This window comes from Capsicum annuum, chromosome 5, assembly GCF_002878395.1.
Source record: "Capsicum annuum cultivar UCD-10X-F1 chromosome 5, UCD10Xv1.1, whole genome shotgun sequence".
NCBI classification, from domain to species: domain Eukaryota; kingdom Viridiplantae; phylum Streptophyta; class Magnoliopsida; order Solanales; family Solanaceae; genus Capsicum; species Capsicum annuum.
The window spans coordinates 218,128,412-218,144,522 of record NC_061115.1 but is presented as its reverse complement, the minus strand read 5'-3'; the positions used below and the strand labels follow the sequence as shown (position 1 = coordinate 218,144,522).

Below are 16,111 nucleotides of genomic sequence, written 5' to 3'. Positions count from 1 at the left end.
ACGATTCCTTCAGAAAAATATAAACTTCAGATTCTTTTTCCCTAAAGAACTTTCACTGCAACAGTCCCACGAGTCATCTACTTAAAAGGACCCTCCCCATAGTCCAAAGTTCAAATAAAACCAAAAGAAGTATTTGTATAGAAAATTACGATTCCTTCGAAAAAAAATATAAACTTATTCAAATTCTTTTTTTCCAAAGAACTTTCACCCCGACAGTCGTACCAGTCATCTACTTAAAACGACCCTCCCCGAAGTCTAAAAAATTTCAAAATAAAACCAAAAAACAAAAACTTAAATGTGTGGCTGCTGGGATTCGAGCCCAGGTCTCCACGGCCACAACGTGGAATTCTTACCACTAAACTACAGCCACTCTCTGTTCTAATTTGGTCAATTAACATATTTAATCGTAATTAATCACGTTGTTTTCTAATTCATCTTTAGTGTGGAACATATATATAATTTTAATTAAAGCCTTTTAGTGTTGTGTATTTATATGATGAATCTTGGTATATAAGGGTCATAATATTATACATTCACCAAGTCCAATGTAAATTTAATATATATCCAATATATTTCAATTTTGTAGCAATATTTAGCATATTTGATGATTAATATTATTCTTTTTTTACGTATAAAGTGAAACGCATATATACTATACAATCATATCATATATGGTCTTTAATCAATTAATATGAGCTTCACATTTGTCCTCTGTATATATATTCTTTGAGGTTTATCTATAAAAATGAAAGCAATAAAACAAGAAAGTTGATGAACCTAACCAAAAAAAAAAAAAAAAAATACTTCGACGCACAAAGCATTTCGGATTCACATAAGTAGGGGCGGATCTAGGTTTAAAAATGTGATTTTTCGATACCTATTAAACCCGATGCAGAATAGGTATAATTATATAAGAAATGTATAAAAATTGATATAAGAAGGAAAAAAAAAACACCTATGAAACCAAGAAGATAGTTAAGTGTTTTGATTTTCAGGCGGAATCTTAAAGCTTTGAGTGTTAATATGTGTTTGAACCTCTCAAGCACCCGAGACCCTTAAATCCTCAATCCGCTACTGAACACAAGATTCAGAAAAGGATTGTACTCTAAGAGAAATGATGTAGACAACCAGGGGCGGAGCCAGCCCTTTGGCGAGGGTTTCATCCGAACCCTCTGCGACAAAAAAATATACCCTTTATACATTATTTAAATATTTTTTATGTATCTATAATTGGTATTGAACCCCTTCGGTTAGGCTTTTTTCAAATATTGAAATCCTGACTCCGCCTCTGTAAACAACCTACTCTAATGCAAGCATTAGAGAACTGCTTTCGTGTCTCAAATTTGTAACCTATAATTACACGAAAATAACTTTACCATTGCTTCAACAATCCGGTAATATTTATGTTTATTGATATTCTAAAATTAAATTATAAAATGTTATTTTTTAATAAGTGGGCTGGCCCATGAGGCCTGCACCCACAAAGTAATGGTGTAAGTTTGGTATTTTTTGGCCCATCAATCTGACCCATCAAACTCAAAACCCGTGTGAGCTAACCAGGATGGGCTGGAACGACCCGTATTGACAACTCTACCTAACATTGAATTAAACACAAGCTTGCCTTTTTTGTCAACGTCAAAATTAAAACCAAGTACTATATGTTTGGTTACATTAATTAATTTATGACAATGATTAACTCCTAACAACCTATTATTCATAGTACAAGCACTCCATAAAGTTGACTAATTAATTTTTCGGGAGTAAAATTTAAATTATCAAGGTACCAACTATTGATTGAGAAGTTTTAACATTATACAAAATAACTACTAAAAATTGTGCTAATTATAAGTAGAAAACAAAAATTATTAGTTACATATTAATGTGATTTAACATTATTTTATTATTTTAACGAATATTCAATATTTTTAAATTAAAATGCCTCTAAAGTACTATAATATAGATTATAGCTTAAGTTTCTTCTTTAATTTTTTAGAAACTTTATATTTAGCAAAAGTATTCTAATTTTTAAAAAATATAAAACTCATACTTAGGCAATTAATGAAATAGTTAAACAACTCCATGTGCATGGAAAGCTATTAAAAAATAGCCATAGAGTAGTTAGTACTATAGAAAATTGAAAATTAAAGTAATCTTTTGGATTAAAAAAAATGATAAAAAGGGGAATATAATACAACCTCATGTTGATTTACAATTTTATTTTAAACTAAACTCAATTAGATTATTTACTTGAACCAAACTCAAAAGTGGGTGCATTGTAATTCTAATTGAAATAAATTTCTTTTTTTCCTAATAAATTTGAATTGAACGATTGATAAATGGATTTATTGTTGTTATTAATCTTGAGTTAAGGTATTTTTTAAAGCTTTATATTTTCATTTTTTATATACATACATATATTATTTATTTTATCTTTTCTGTTTGCAAAAGACTTTTTTTATCTCATGATTTTGCAAGAAGGTTATAACGTGAATTTTTTATTACTTTTACCCCATGCGAAGCGCGATTAAATTTACTGGTAACATTATACATCTTATGTGAGTTGCTAGTTAGACTTCTTGCATAGTTGACGATTATTTTGGTTACTTGAATATATGAAGACTAAAGTGATCACTTGTTTCATAAATTAATAATTTATTTGGCTAAACTTCTAAAATCAGTTTATTTTGAAAAATGTTATTTTAGAAGTGTTTTTCAAAAAAGTATTTTTGGTGAGAAGCAGTTTGTGTTTGACAAATAAATTTTAAAAAATATTTTAAGCAATAATTATTGTTTGGCCAAACTTTTTAAAGTGTTTTTTTTTTTCAAAAGTACTTTTTAATTAAGTGCGTTTGAGAAGAAGCTATTTTTTTAGCTTACGAAAGACTGTTTTTCTGCACTCCAAAATAACTTGTTTTCTTTTAAAAGTTTGGCCAAATACTTCATTTAAAAAAATATATATTTTTAAAAAAAGATAAGTTTGGCCAAACATATTATAAGAATCATTTTAGTTACTTGGTATATATGAAGGACTAAGTACTTACTTTTTCGATACATCAAGAAGCATGTATTAAATCTAAAATTTAAATACTACTTAATACCTAAGGTCATGATCTTAAAATTAAGAACTATAAAAATTTAAATTTTGAATGTTCTTATATTATGAATTAAAATAAATTTGTGTTATATTAACATATTGAATTAAATATCAATACTGAAAAAGATATTTACATTATCGATATAAATAAGTTAAATTTACTTTCAATTTCAATCTCGCAAGTAATAAAATTTTTAAAATATAAAGATTTTATTAACAATATTTCAACCAATAAGATAACATTTAATACGCGAAATAAAAATAATAAATTTAAAAATACAATTTTAATATTAATTTTATCTCATTTCGTGTATCAAACGACTTGGTGAGTAGTAAATATCTACTAGGAAAAAAAGACAACTATCGACTTATTTGCTACGTCGCATGTAACACTAATTACTCCAAAAATTAAAAATCAATCCAATTAGAGTAATTAATTAATTTCAAGATCTCAACTTTCTTATATAAAAAAAAAGACCCACAATTTTATTATCTAAATCCCAACAAAATCTTGAATTCTAATTACTTCTTTCACTGTATATAAATACAGTATATATTTTACAGGTATCTTTTTTATTTTTATTAATATTATTATTTTCATAGTGTATCAAAGATTTCTGTTTCAATAGGTAGTTTTTATTTTTTATTTTTTGCTTTCTTGCTGCTGAGTAAAATTGTTTAAGATCCTTTTTTAATTCTTTGTTGCTTTGTTTATGCTGAATTTATTAAGTATTTGTTAATCTTGATTTAGCAAAAATAAAATAAAAATTGTTTGATTAGTTTTAATCTTTTTGCTTTGTTTCTGCTGAATTTATTAATTATTTGCTAATCTTGATTTAGCAAAAAAAAAAAAAAAAAAAAAACTGTTTGGTGTCTTTGTTGAATTTTTAGGTAAAGGGTTAGCTAAAAAATTATTTGATTAGTTTTCAGTAATGGGTATCAAAAAGATCCCTTTTTTAAGTCCTTTTTGCTTTGTTTTGCTGAATTTATTAAGTATTTGCTAATCTTGATTTAGCTAAAAAAAATTGTTTAATGCCTTTGTTGAATTTTGAGTTGAAGGGTTTTAAAGATATTATGTATTTGCTAATCTTGAATTAGCAAAAAAAATTGTTTGATTAATTTTCAGTAATGGGTATTAAAAAAGATTTTTTTTAAAAATTCTTTTTGCTTAGTTTCTACTGAATTTATTAGGTATTTGCTAATCTTGAATTAGCAAAAAAAATTGTTTGATTAAATTTCAGTAATGGGTATTAAAAAGATCCTCTTTTTTTTATTCTTTTGTGCTTTGTTTCTACTGAATTCATTAAGTATTTGCTAATCTTGATTTAGGAAAAAAATTGTTTGATTAGATTTCAGTAATGGGTATTAAAAAGATCCTTTTTTTTTTTAATTGAATTTTCTTTGTTTTGCTGAATTTATTAAGTATATGCTAATCTTGATTTAGCAAAAAAGACTACTAAAGATTGTGGTGGACCGGTAAGTACTCCTCTATCCTTAACGACGGTCGACATGTCTCGTGTTTGAGCCCTAGGTATGAAGTCGCCTTTGGTAGGAAGCACTTTACCCCTATGGTGGGACTTTCCGGACGAATCCTATTTAGTCGGGTTCCAATATAGGTATCGAACACCAGATGGAAACCCCAAAAAAGAAAAATTTAGTCAAAAAGATTTGTTTGATTAGTTTTTCAGTAATGGGTATAAAAAAAGATTCTTTTTTTATTATTCTTTTTGCTTGGTTTCTGCTGAATTTGCTAATTTTGTTGGCACTATTTATGTGATCTTCAAAGAATTAGGTTCAGATCTGTAATAGTAATTTTTTTTGTGGGGTTGTTTTGTTGTGTCTAAGAAGGTTTAATATCATTATCCCTTTCCTCTTTTTGTCTCTCTGTCTTTTTTTTTCCTTCTATTTGAGTGTGTTGAAAGATTGCTTTTTTATTAATAAAAAAAAAATATTAGTTGGGTATCTCTAGTTTCTCTCACTTGTTGGTGAAGTTTGGTGTGATGTGGATTGTGGGGTTTGTTTTTTACACATGTTCTATATATTCTGTGTGTTTTTTGGTATATATACTTGTATTCAGCCTTTTCCCTTCTGCAATAGCTTCTTGTTTAACAACAGTTTTTTGATTGCAAGGTGATTGGAGTTTAATTTAGTTGTATGTTTTTGTGTTCGTATTCTTTTGTCCGGAGCCGGTGGTCTATCGGAAGCAGCCTCTCTACCTCTTCGGAGGTAGTGGTATGGACTGCGTACATTTGACCCTCCCCTAACTCCACTGTGTGGGAATATAGTGGGTATGTTGTTGTTGTTGTTGTGCGTTCCTATTCTATTATCAATTTAGGGAATCAAGATTTTAGCTTTTCTGTTGCTGCTGTAGAAATTTTGTGTGTATGTTGTCAATCTTGGAAGGGTGTTTGATGCTATGTTGCTCGACCTCTCCGAAAATGTTGCCCCACCCGTGTGTGATTCTCAAAAAAGGCAATATTTTTGGAGGATCCGACATGCACTAGTCAATATTTTGTAAAATCTGCCTGTGCATGTTGTCAATCTTGGAAGGGTGTTTGATGCTATGTTTGCTCGAACGCTCCAAAAGTGCTGCTCCATCCGTGTGTGATTCTCAAAAAATGCAATATTTTTGGAGGATCCGACATGCACGTGTCAACATTTTGTAAAATCTGCTTATTTAGACTTCTTGTGGTTTTCTGGTTTGTGTGAAGCTATGTTGCTTGGACGCTCTAAAAATTTATGTCACACTCGTGTCGGATCCTCTAAAAATGCACTACTTTTGAATGATCCGACATGCACCCATCGACATAGGTGTGAAGGGGTTGATATGGTTTGCTTTGAAACTGTCTTGCTCGGACTCTTCAACAATGTTGACAGGTGCGTGTCGGATCCTTCAAAACCAAAAATAGTGTAATTTTGAAGGATCCAACACTGGTGGGGCAACATTTTTGGAGAGTCCGAGCGACTTAGCTTTGAAATGCTTATGTAGTCCTTACTTCAATTGACTTCACAATTCTGCTTAGATCAGATTGTTTTGAATCTGTTATTCTCTTTTCTAATTTGATTGATTTTGGGTACAGAAATTGAAGTGATCTGAAAAAATGGCTTCCAATGGGAACAGTCATGTATCCACAAAACCACCACCAGAGCCTTCACCATTGCGAAAGGCAAAATTCTTCCAGGTATATTACAGAGAAGCCTCAATCCAGTTAGTGTAGCATGTGTCTGATTGGATCGTAATTAGCTTTACATATCATGTTTATAATAACAGCTATGTCTCGATCCCAAGTAAGTTGGGATCGGTTGTATCAATTTTCAATGTCCATGTGCTCCATTTAAGCTTGTTTCAGTCCAACTGTGAAGATTCATCGTGAATTGACTAGTTTTATACTAGTTGTCAGCGTACTGCAAACCCCCTCCTTTATCCAGGCTTGAGATCGTCAATGTTAGGAAACTCAGAGTCTCACACTACGAGTTTTTACATCTCCTGTTTAGTGGGGGCACTTGCTTTTTCTTGATCTTTGTCGATATTGCCGGGGGTCTATCGGAAACAACCTCTCTCTACTTCATCTGAGGTAGTGGTACGGACTGCATACACTTTACCCTCCTTAGACCCCACTATGTGGGAATACACTGGGTATGTTGTTGTTGTATCTTTTTCGATATTCCCTAACTAGTTTGGGATTGATAATTTGACACATTTATTATCAGTATCAACTTACGTAACGAATCCCGCAAGTGGGGTCTGAGGAGGGTGATGTGTACGCACGGTAGCTTTATCCCTACCTTGTGAAGTTAGAGAGGCGGTATCCGATATAGTTAATAATCATCTTTAGTTCTTTACCATTCTTGAACTGCTTGAACCACAGGCTAACATGAGGATTCTGGTGACTGGTGGTGCTGGATTTATAGGCTCTCACCTTGTTGACAAACTAATGCAAAATGAGAAGAATGAGGTACCGAGTTTTCGTCCCGATTTTACGTTGTATCTCGTCCTCGTAGATCAGCGGTAAAACATCTGTGCATTTCCATAAACTTTTCGCATTGTGCTCAGGTGATTGTTGTCGATAATTACTTCACTGGATCAAAGGATAATCTAAAGCAATGGATCGGTCATCCACGATTTGAGCTAATTCGCCATGGTAAAGCGCTGCTTTTATTCTGTCTATTTCTGCAGATACATTTGAATTTTATTTATCCGAACTTGTTTCGTAAGAAATTACAGTTTACCGAGGACATGATCCTAGATAGGAAGGTATGGAGGACGCGAATTAGATTAGAAGGCTAGTGCATGTGGGGGAGTCGAAGCCAGTAGTTAGGAGAGCTTAGAGGTAGTCGGGCTGGTAGTCTTAGGGCTATGTTCGAAGGTTGGAGCTGATAGTAGGAGGGTATGGGGGTGATGGGTGCCTTGGTTCGTCAGTGTAAGGTATTACTTTGTGGGTGTCTTATTTCTGCTATTTCTTCTTGTTTCATGCGTTATTACGACTTTGATTATTATTCTTTGTCCTGAGCCGGGGGTCTACCGGAAGTATGTATGTATGTTTGAGTAACTTCAACTATGAGTTTGGTTGCTGGGAACAACAACAATGAAGATTACCGGACTGATGAGCCCGGTAGTCTAATACAATGACGCTCAAAATTGCTGTCGATGCTCTCTTGAATAGCATACTGCTTATCAGTTGTCACGGTGGTTTTTTCATGAACCGTCTTGTTTATACCCCTAGCTGGCGCGCTTTAACATCTGTTTTCCTACTTTGAGCATAGCGGGAGCTTTAGTGCACCGGGCTGCCCTTTCGTCTTGTTTATACCCTTGTGACGATTTTCTTCTCGTGCAGATGTTACTGAACCATTGTTGATTGAAGTCGACCAAATTTATCACCTCGCTTGCCCTGCTTCTCCGATTTTCTACAAGTATAATCCTGTTAAGGTTAGTAATTGCAAAAGTTCCCTTTTTTTCTTTATGTTTGTTACGCTAGCTGTCTATGTTGCTCGAACTCTTCAAAAATGTTGATGAGTATGTGTCGGATCCTCCAAAAGTAGTGTATTTTTGAAGGATCCTACACGGGTGCGGCAATATTTTTGGAGAGGCCGAGCAACTTAGAGATATGCCCCGAAAAGTACATTTATGGATTCTGTTGGTTTATTATCAGACGATTAAGACAAATGTGATCGGAACCCTGAACATGTTGGGACTTGCCAAGCGAACTGGGGCAAGGTTCGGATCAGCTTCTCTCTGTTCGTAGTTCTTGGTAATGTCGATCCTTATCTCACCGTTTATGCATTATGCAAAACAGGATTTTACTCACATCAACTTCTGAGGTTTATGGAGATCCACTCATGCACCCTCAAGATGAGACCTATTGGGGCAATGTTAACCCGATTGGTACGCTTTTACCACTACGATATTGCAGCATCATATTTTCGCAAAGCATGTAGTATGCAAGAATTTCGTATGCTCACCATTGTTTGCAAATTTTCAGGAGTTAGAAGTTGTTACGACGAAGGCAAAAGAGTGGCTGAGACTTTGATGTTTGATTATCACAGGCAACACGGAATAGGTAAACTTCCTTCAATGAGCATATGTTCGTGTTGCTTCTCCTTCAAAATATATTGCGCTTCTTGCTTTTGAAACTCGACTTTATGCATTTGTTTGATCTCTTCTAACATAAATCGGAAAAAAAAAAAACAGAAATTAGAATTGCGAGGATCTTCAACACTTATGGTCCCCGAATGAACATTGATGATGGTCGCGTTGTCAGCAACTTCATTGCTCAGGCAATTCGGTATTGCTCTCAATTTTCCGATTAATAGTTCCCTTCAACTTTGTTACCTTAGTTTAGTTTGATAATAATGCGCCAACTACACTGCAGTGATGAACCTTTGACTGTCCAGTTACCAGGAACACAAACGCGCAGCTTTTGTTATGTTTCTGATATGGTAAGAAACAATCTTTGAGCGATTTGAATTTCTTTTATAACGATGGTGTCCTTGACTATATCACTACGCCAAGGTTGTGCAAGACTTGGGCAGATGGAAACCGATCACTTATTATAACTTTCTTTGAGCCATTTGAATTTGAAGTTGGGATTCGGATTTGTTATCCTTTGCCTGACCTGCCTTTCTTGATGAGTAGGTTGATGGCCTTATGCGACTTATGGACGGAGATAATACTGGACCAATTAACATTGGAAATCCAGGTTAGTTCGCGTCCAGTTCCTTTCTAGTTACCGCGTAAAAAGGTTATAATTTTGATATTGCCATCGGTCATTACTAATGTGATTCGCTATCATCAGGTGAATTCACAATGCTTGAACTCGCAGAGAATGTGAAAGAGGTAAACGTTCTAGTTTCACTATTCGGACGTACTTGCACTCTGGACTAAGGAATACTACCTTCGGTCCATGAGCCGAGTGGTCCACTGGAAACAACCTCTCTATCTCCTAAGATAGGGGGAGCCGAGTGGTCCACTGGAAACAACCTCTCTATCTCCTAAGATAGGGGTAAGGTCTACATACACTCTACCCTCTACGGACTCCACTTAAAAGGGCGGTCCGGTGCACCAAAGCTACCGCTATGCGCGGTATCTGGGGAAGGGCCCCACCACAAGGGTGTATCGTACGCAGCCTTACCTTGCATTTCTGCCAAAGGCTGTTTCCAAGGCTTGAACCCGTGACCTCCTAGTCACATGGCAGCAACTTTACCAGTTACTCCAAGGCTCCCCTTCCCTCTTCTGACTCCACTTGTGGGAGGGATTACACGGGGTATGTTGCTGTTGTCGTAGTGTACTTGGGGAGAAAGAAAGGGTAATCTAGACGAGTACTTTTATGATCGAGGTTGGTTCAACATTTTCTCCTCTCAACTCTTCCCACTCATCATACCCCACTAGTAAGCCACCCACCCTTTTTAACTGATAGGCTGCAAACTCCACCCCCTCTGTATCACTAGAATGCATAACTCTAGGATGGATAACATGGATATGTTAGTTGACATAAGTTCTGTGTTGTCGTGCAGCTCATCAATCCGGAAGTGAAAATCATCACAGTGGAAAACACTCCAGATGATCCTCGACAGAGAAAACCCGATATCACAAAGGCAAAAGAGTTGCTAGGGTGGGAACCAAAGGTCAAGTTGCGCGATGGTCTTCCTCTCATGGAGGAAGATTTCCGCGGCAGGCTGGGGATTTCAAGAAAGAAGTAACAAAGACAGAAAGCTTCCATGGTTGAAAGTGGTGGAAAATGAGAATTAAAATATACCATATCTTTTGCATCTTGGCTTTGTTTTATATATGAGATATACCAACTTTTGTTTCTCAAATTTTGTTGTTGCTTTGTCTTTCTGGTGAATTGAGAATAAACTATACATACTATGTCTTTTTGCTTTACTTGTATTATTACTCTTTTATTATCCAAAAAAATATTTTCCCCCTTGTTTTTGATTGGTCTATTAATGTTCTACTGGAACAAGAGGTTAAGTTGCTCGAACTCTCCAAAAATGTTGTTGCATCGTGCCGGATCCTTCAAAATACACTACTTTTAGAGGATCGGGCATGCACCTATAGACATTTTTGAAGAACTCGAGCAACTTAGTCCAACACTGCTTCATTGAAAATATCGACAAAAGTACTGAAACTGACAACAAAAGTAGTGCATTTGATGAAGAGGTGTAAATAAACAGTAGAATTAGAAGCACTTTTCATAAATAAACAGTAGAATTAGAAGCACTTTTCATGTTGACCAAACGCGGTCGATAAGCTAAAATGTGTTTATAAACTAGTTTGACCAGCTTATAAGCTAAGCGAAACACACTTTACGTTTAAGTCAAGACTGCAACCAGATTTTCCTGTCATTTCTGGGATTAGATGGTTGGCAAAAGCTTCAGACATCTGTCATACAATATATTTAGGCAAGAATAGTTCAGAACATTTCTAAACTTGACGAGTTTTATTTAGTGCGCACTTGAATTTTATTCAATCGTATAAATGAATATCACGATAAAGAATCAAGGTTTTACATTTCGATTAAGATTACGCGAAAAAAGTTCTAAGCTTCAACAGGACTCTTACTTTTAGGTGCCTTCTCCTTCTTACTAACTTTCTTTGTTGCTGCACTTTTGGTCTCAGCTTCAGTTCCATCTTCTATTCTGGCAAAGATCGGCGTTGCCTGTGCCATTACTTGACCGGCTTTCAGCCCGCCCCATTTGGTATCGCGCTGAAAACAAAATAATCAATCACTAGCAAAAAGTTTTCGTGTTTTGCTAGAAAACAGCAAGAAATGACAAAAGAAAGATGAATGTACCCAGCTGACAGCGTTGAATTGTTCCTCGGTGTAGCCAAGTTGGGAATATATCCTCAAGCTCAAGCCTGGTGTAATTGGTGATAGCGCGATTGATATGATTCTCATTGCTTCCAATATAATCACAAGATCCTAATGAATAATCAAACGGAAGAATAAAGCCTCTTAGACTGCAACGATGATAACTTCAATGAGGTCTATACGAACGAAATTTAAGGAAACAGCTTGAAGAAATACCTTCGCTGCAGTTTCAAAGGCTGTGCCGCCTTGCTTGAAAAGAGTCCACGGTGCTTGTGAATCAATATATAAATTTCCAGCATTACCAATCTCCAGCACAGTCTCGCAGGCTGATGATAATTCCAACTTTTGATAGTGCACGCGTGCCTTCTCTACCTATAACGACAGGACATTACATCATCTAAGTCGAAGAAAAGGGAGGTTCTTTTCTTGTTCTTTGCTTTCATTTGCTTCAAATTCGAGGAAGAGAAATCCTATGAACTGCATATAATCAAAGGCTTTATGGTGCTGTTCTAGTTTTTTGATCGATTAGTTTAACCTATTTACGCGGTTAAACTGCACTCTATGTACATCTACAGTCTAAAACGCATGCAGTAAGAGGAACTAATCTGACACAATGTACATCTCGATGCATGAAAGGGGAAATGCGTTTACCAGTTTTTCCACTTCAGCCTTGAATTTGTTTCCTTCAGCCGCAACAGATGAATCAACCGCCAGAGTTGATTGGCAGTTCTTTTTCAGAAGTCCAAGTGTGCGATTTAGAAGATTACCTGCATTAGAAAATAGAAATTCTACGGTCAGACTTAATATCCATGCCTAAGCTCCAAATGTAGATCAGAAAGAAATGACGATGTAACATATTTAAAAAGAATCAACTACCGATTGTATTAGCTAAATTTGCATTTATCATTCTGATGAACCGTTCCTCTGAGTAGTCTCCATCATTACCGAATTCTACCTCCCTGAGGAAAAAGTACCTCACCGCATCAGGTCCAAACCTCTGAACTAATTCTGTTGGCTCGAGTGTATTTCCCAGTGACTTGCCCATCTTCATTCCATCCTATAAAATCGAGACAAAAGAACAGCCGCATCAAATATAAAATATGTACAAGATTATTTCGCATTACCACATGCTTGCCCATATCTTTTTCATCAAAGTTATATAGCTTAAATAGTACTCCCTCCGTTTCAATTTGTTGTCTGGTTCTGACTTGGCACGGAGTTTAAGAAAGTAAAGAAGACTTCTGAATTTTATGGTCGTAAACTAAAGATATGTAGAATGTACCAAAATGCCGTTTAATCTTGTGGTCTTAAACATGTCAGGTGGCGAGGTGGAATTGAAGAGTTGTCAAAAAGGTCAAGGCAGATAAAGAATAAAAGTTCCAGCCATAACGCTAATACCTTGGTCAAGAACCCATGGCCAAATACCATCTTAGGGAGGCCAATTCCTGCTGACATCAACATCGCTGGCCAATAAACAGCATGAAATCGCAATATATCCTATCAAAATTGTTAAGGAGACACATCAATTAGATTAAATTCAGCTAAATAAAAAGGAACATCCATAATGCTAGTACTACGTATACATCAATAGGAGGATTTGAGAAAGTTCTTAGCAACAAAAGTACAGGAATTAGCACCCAAGGGTGTGGCCTAGTGGTCAATGATGTCGGTGAGAACCATGAGGTCTAAGGTTCAAATACAGCGGAGACAAAAACACGACGTGATTTCTTCCAATCTATCCTAGCTTGGTGGATAGAGTTACCTAGTATCTGTTGGTGGTGGAAGATGGCAGGTATTGGAATTAGTCGAGCTACTCGAAAGTTGGCCCGGACACCAGCAAAGTCGAGATAACAAGATGCTTTTAGGTGTTCCCAAAGAAACATCCACAATGAGAACTTTGAACATATATAAAAGATATTAACATCAAACATCTGAGTTTCTTCATGGTTAACCGCGGAACAACTAAAATCAAAGATCAAGAAGATACTAATTGGCATAAACCAACACGAATTGCACAGCTCTACTGCCACTTAGTACTTACGTTTGGACTTGAAATTTGAATGACATAAGTACGTAATTTATGTGTCTAATTACGCGCTTAGTTTTCCCTTTATGTATGAGTAACAATCTCCTTTTCTGTCAATGCCGACTAGTTTTTATAAGAAACTACCAAGGAAGTTAAAGGAACTAAGATTGTCCAAACAAGACATACCTTGCCAATTAAGTGGAGTGATGCAGGCCATCCGGATGAAATTGCAGTTTCTAAACTGGCTTGCTCGTTATCCTCCAGAAGAGCAGATACATAACTGTTTGACGCAAAAAGAGAAAAACGAGAAGAAAGTGATGAGGTAGATTAGGATATGACAGCACGTGAATGTAACATCACATTCAGGGCAGTGGCAGAGCCAGACTTTTTATTGAGGGGGTTCAAAAGTAAATATACGGACTAGTCGAAGGGGGTTCAACTTCTATAATACATACATAAAAATATTTTTGACCATATAAAAATAGTATAATTTTCCGACGAAGGGGGTTCAGATGAACCCCTGAATTGCATGTGGATCCGCCACTGATTCAGGGTACATGACAATGAGAATCACTCGTTGCTACGTTCATGAAACAGTTCAACTACTGAAAAATGTTGACTAGGAGTGCTTTGGAATCAATGCTAAGCATTCAGGAGTTAAGAACCCTTTGCATGCAACATGACGTCTGACCAGATTCAGAATAGAACTTAAAGCCCTGTCAACCTTATGTAACCGCAACTACAACAACAAACCCAGTGTATTCCCACCTAGTGGGGTCTGGGGGGTAAGATGTACGCAGTCCATACCTCTACCTCTAAAGAAGTAGAAAGGTTGTTTCCGATAGACCCCCGGCTCAAGGCACGAGATACCACACAAACACACAATAAAGCACAGCACAAGATTACATATCATAAATACGGCACCCATAAGTAATATAAAACAGAGAAAAGCACACAGATTCGTAATAAAACATGGAACACGGAATCATAACAGGCATAAAACCCCCACCAAGTAATTCCCTACACTAGCGACCCAAACTGGCCCTAGTCCTCTGCCCTAATCCGCGTCCTCCAGACCTTCCTATCTAGGGTCATATCCTCGGTGAGCTGTAACTGCTCCATGTCCCGCCTAATCACCTCACCCCAGTACTTCTTCGGCCTACCCCTACCCCGCCTAAAACCATCCAACGCTAGCCTCTCACACCTACGGACCGGGGCATCCATGCCTCTCCTCTTCACGTGTCCGAACCATCTCAATTGGGCTTCCCGCATCTTGCACTCCACTGAAGTCACACCAACCTTCTCCCGGATAGTCTCATTCCGAACTCTATCCCCTCTAGTCAGCCCACACATCCAGCGCAACATCCGCATTTCTGCCACCTTCATTTTTTGGATGTGGGCTTAAATGGCCAACACTCCGCTCCATACAACAAGGCCGGCCGGACTACCACCCTGTAGAATTTGCCTTTAAGCTTGGGCGGCATCTTCTTATCACACAGCACCCCCGACGCGAGCTTCCACTTCATCCATCCCGCCCCAATACGGTGCGAGACATCCTCGTCAATCTCACTGTTACTCTGGATCACGGACCCTAGATACTTGAAACTATCCCTCTTACATACCTCCTGTGATTCCAGCTTCACTACTACCTCATTCTCCCGCCTCACGTCATTAAACTTGCATTCCACATACTCTGTCTTGCTTCTGCTCAACCTGAACCCTTTAGACTCAAGAGTTTGCCTCCACATCTCTAATTTGTCATTCACACCCCCTCAAGTCTCATCTATCAGAACTACATCATCTGCAAAAAGCATACACCACGGCACCTCCCCTTGAATACGCCGCGTCAACACATCCATCACCAACGCAAACAAAAAGGGACTAAGAGTAGATCCCTGATGCAATCCTGTCAGGACAGTAAAATGCTCTGAGTCTCCTCCCGCCGTCCTCACCTGAGTTTTCGCTCCATCATACATATCCTTAATTGCTCTGATATATGCCAGCGGTACTCCACTCACCTCCAAGCATCTCCAAAGCACCTCCCTGGGGACTTTGTCGTAAGCCTTCTCCAGGTCGATAAACACCATGTGCAGGTCCTTCTTCCTTTCCCTATACTGTTCCACCAACCTCCGTACCAGGTGAATTGCCTCCGTCGTCGAGCGGCCAGGCATAAATCCAAACTGGTTTTCCGAAATAGACACTATCCGTCTCAGCCTCACCTCGACCACTCTCTCCCAGATCTTCATAGAGTGACTCAATAACTTAATCCCCCTATAGTTATTGCAACTCTGGATGTCACCCTTATTCTTATAGAGAGGGATCATGGTACTCCACCTCCAAGCCTCGGACATCTTTGCCGTCTTGAAGATTTCATTAAACAATCCAGTCAACCACCTTACACCAGCCTCTCCAACGAACTTCCAAAACTCCACCGGTATCTCATCCGGCCCCGTCGCCCTACCCCTTCGCATCCTGCGAACAGCCTGTCTAACCTCTTCTACCTTAAAACGTCTACAATAGCTAAAATCCCGACACTCCTCTGAGTGCTCCAGTTCCCCTAACACAATAACTCTATCCCCTTCGTCATTCAAGAGCCTATGAAAGTACGACTGCCATCTATTCTTAATGTGGTCGTCCTCCACCAACACTCTACCGTCCTCCCCCTTAATGCACCTCACC

General features: G+C 37.2%; 2 protein-coding genes and 1 non-coding gene across 13 annotated transcripts in view; 1 reads left to right on the top strand and 2 right to left on the bottom strand.

The window, feature by feature from the left end:
• Nucleotides 1-298: 298 nt before the first annotated feature.
• On the bottom strand, nucleotides 299-370 carry TRNAH-GUG. Its single transcript has one exon. It is a non-coding gene; the product is annotated as a tRNA-His (tRNA).
• A 3,100-nt stretch (nucleotides 371-3,470) lies between these two features.
• Nucleotides 3,471-10,475, top strand: LOC107870248 (UDP-glucuronic acid decarboxylase 6). 10 transcript variants are annotated; one of them, XM_016716712.2, is made up of 13 exons: nucleotides 3,471-3,658; nucleotides 6,175-6,276; nucleotides 6,964-7,050; nucleotides 7,149-7,236; nucleotides 7,930-8,021; nucleotides 8,245-8,309; nucleotides 8,389-8,477; nucleotides 8,575-8,652; nucleotides 8,784-8,877; nucleotides 8,965-9,031; nucleotides 9,228-9,291; nucleotides 9,388-9,428; nucleotides 10,106-10,475. In XM_016716712.2, the coding sequence occupies exons 2-13, from the start codon at nucleotides 6,196-6,198 to the stop codon at nucleotides 10,289-10,291; spliced, it is 1,032 nt and encodes a 343-aa protein (XP_016572198.1). In that variant the 5' UTR covers nucleotides 3,471-3,658; nucleotides 6,175-6,195; the 3' UTR covers nucleotides 10,292-10,475. The 10 variants fall into 10 exon arrangements, with proteins under 10 accessions (XP_016572198.1, XP_047268754.1, XP_047268755.1 ...); XM_047412798.1 differs by having other exon boundaries at nucleotides 3,653-3,723; XM_047412799.1 differs by lacking the exon at nucleotides 3,471-3,658 and adding an exon at nucleotides 3,714-4,710.
• Nucleotides 10,476-10,760: 285 nt separating this feature from the next.
• LOC107870247 (methionine--tRNA ligase, chloroplastic/mitochondrial) overlaps nucleotides 10,761-16,111 on the bottom strand; it is a 17,224-nt gene continuing 11,873 nt past the window's right edge. The window contains exons 6-13 of one of the 2 annotated variants that reach the window (XM_016716711.2): nucleotides 13,619-13,712; nucleotides 12,805-12,903; nucleotides 12,283-12,463; nucleotides 12,058-12,173; nucleotides 11,623-11,778; nucleotides 11,389-11,517; nucleotides 11,157-11,301; nucleotides 10,761-10,976 (exon numbers count right to left, since the gene is read on the bottom strand). In XM_016716711.2, coding sequence (XP_016572197.2) covers nucleotides 10,969-10,976; nucleotides 11,157-11,301; nucleotides 11,389-11,517; nucleotides 11,623-11,778; nucleotides 12,058-12,173; nucleotides 12,283-12,463; nucleotides 12,805-12,903; nucleotides 13,619-13,712 — 928 coding nt within the window. In that variant the 3' untranslated portion in view covers nucleotides 10,761-10,968. Of the gene's footprint in view, nucleotides 10,977-11,015; nucleotides 11,302-11,388; nucleotides 11,518-11,622; nucleotides 11,779-12,057; nucleotides 12,174-12,282; nucleotides 12,464-12,804; nucleotides 12,904-13,618; nucleotides 13,713-16,111 lie in introns of those variants that run through there. The other variant, XM_016716710.2, reaches the window with a different exon arrangement.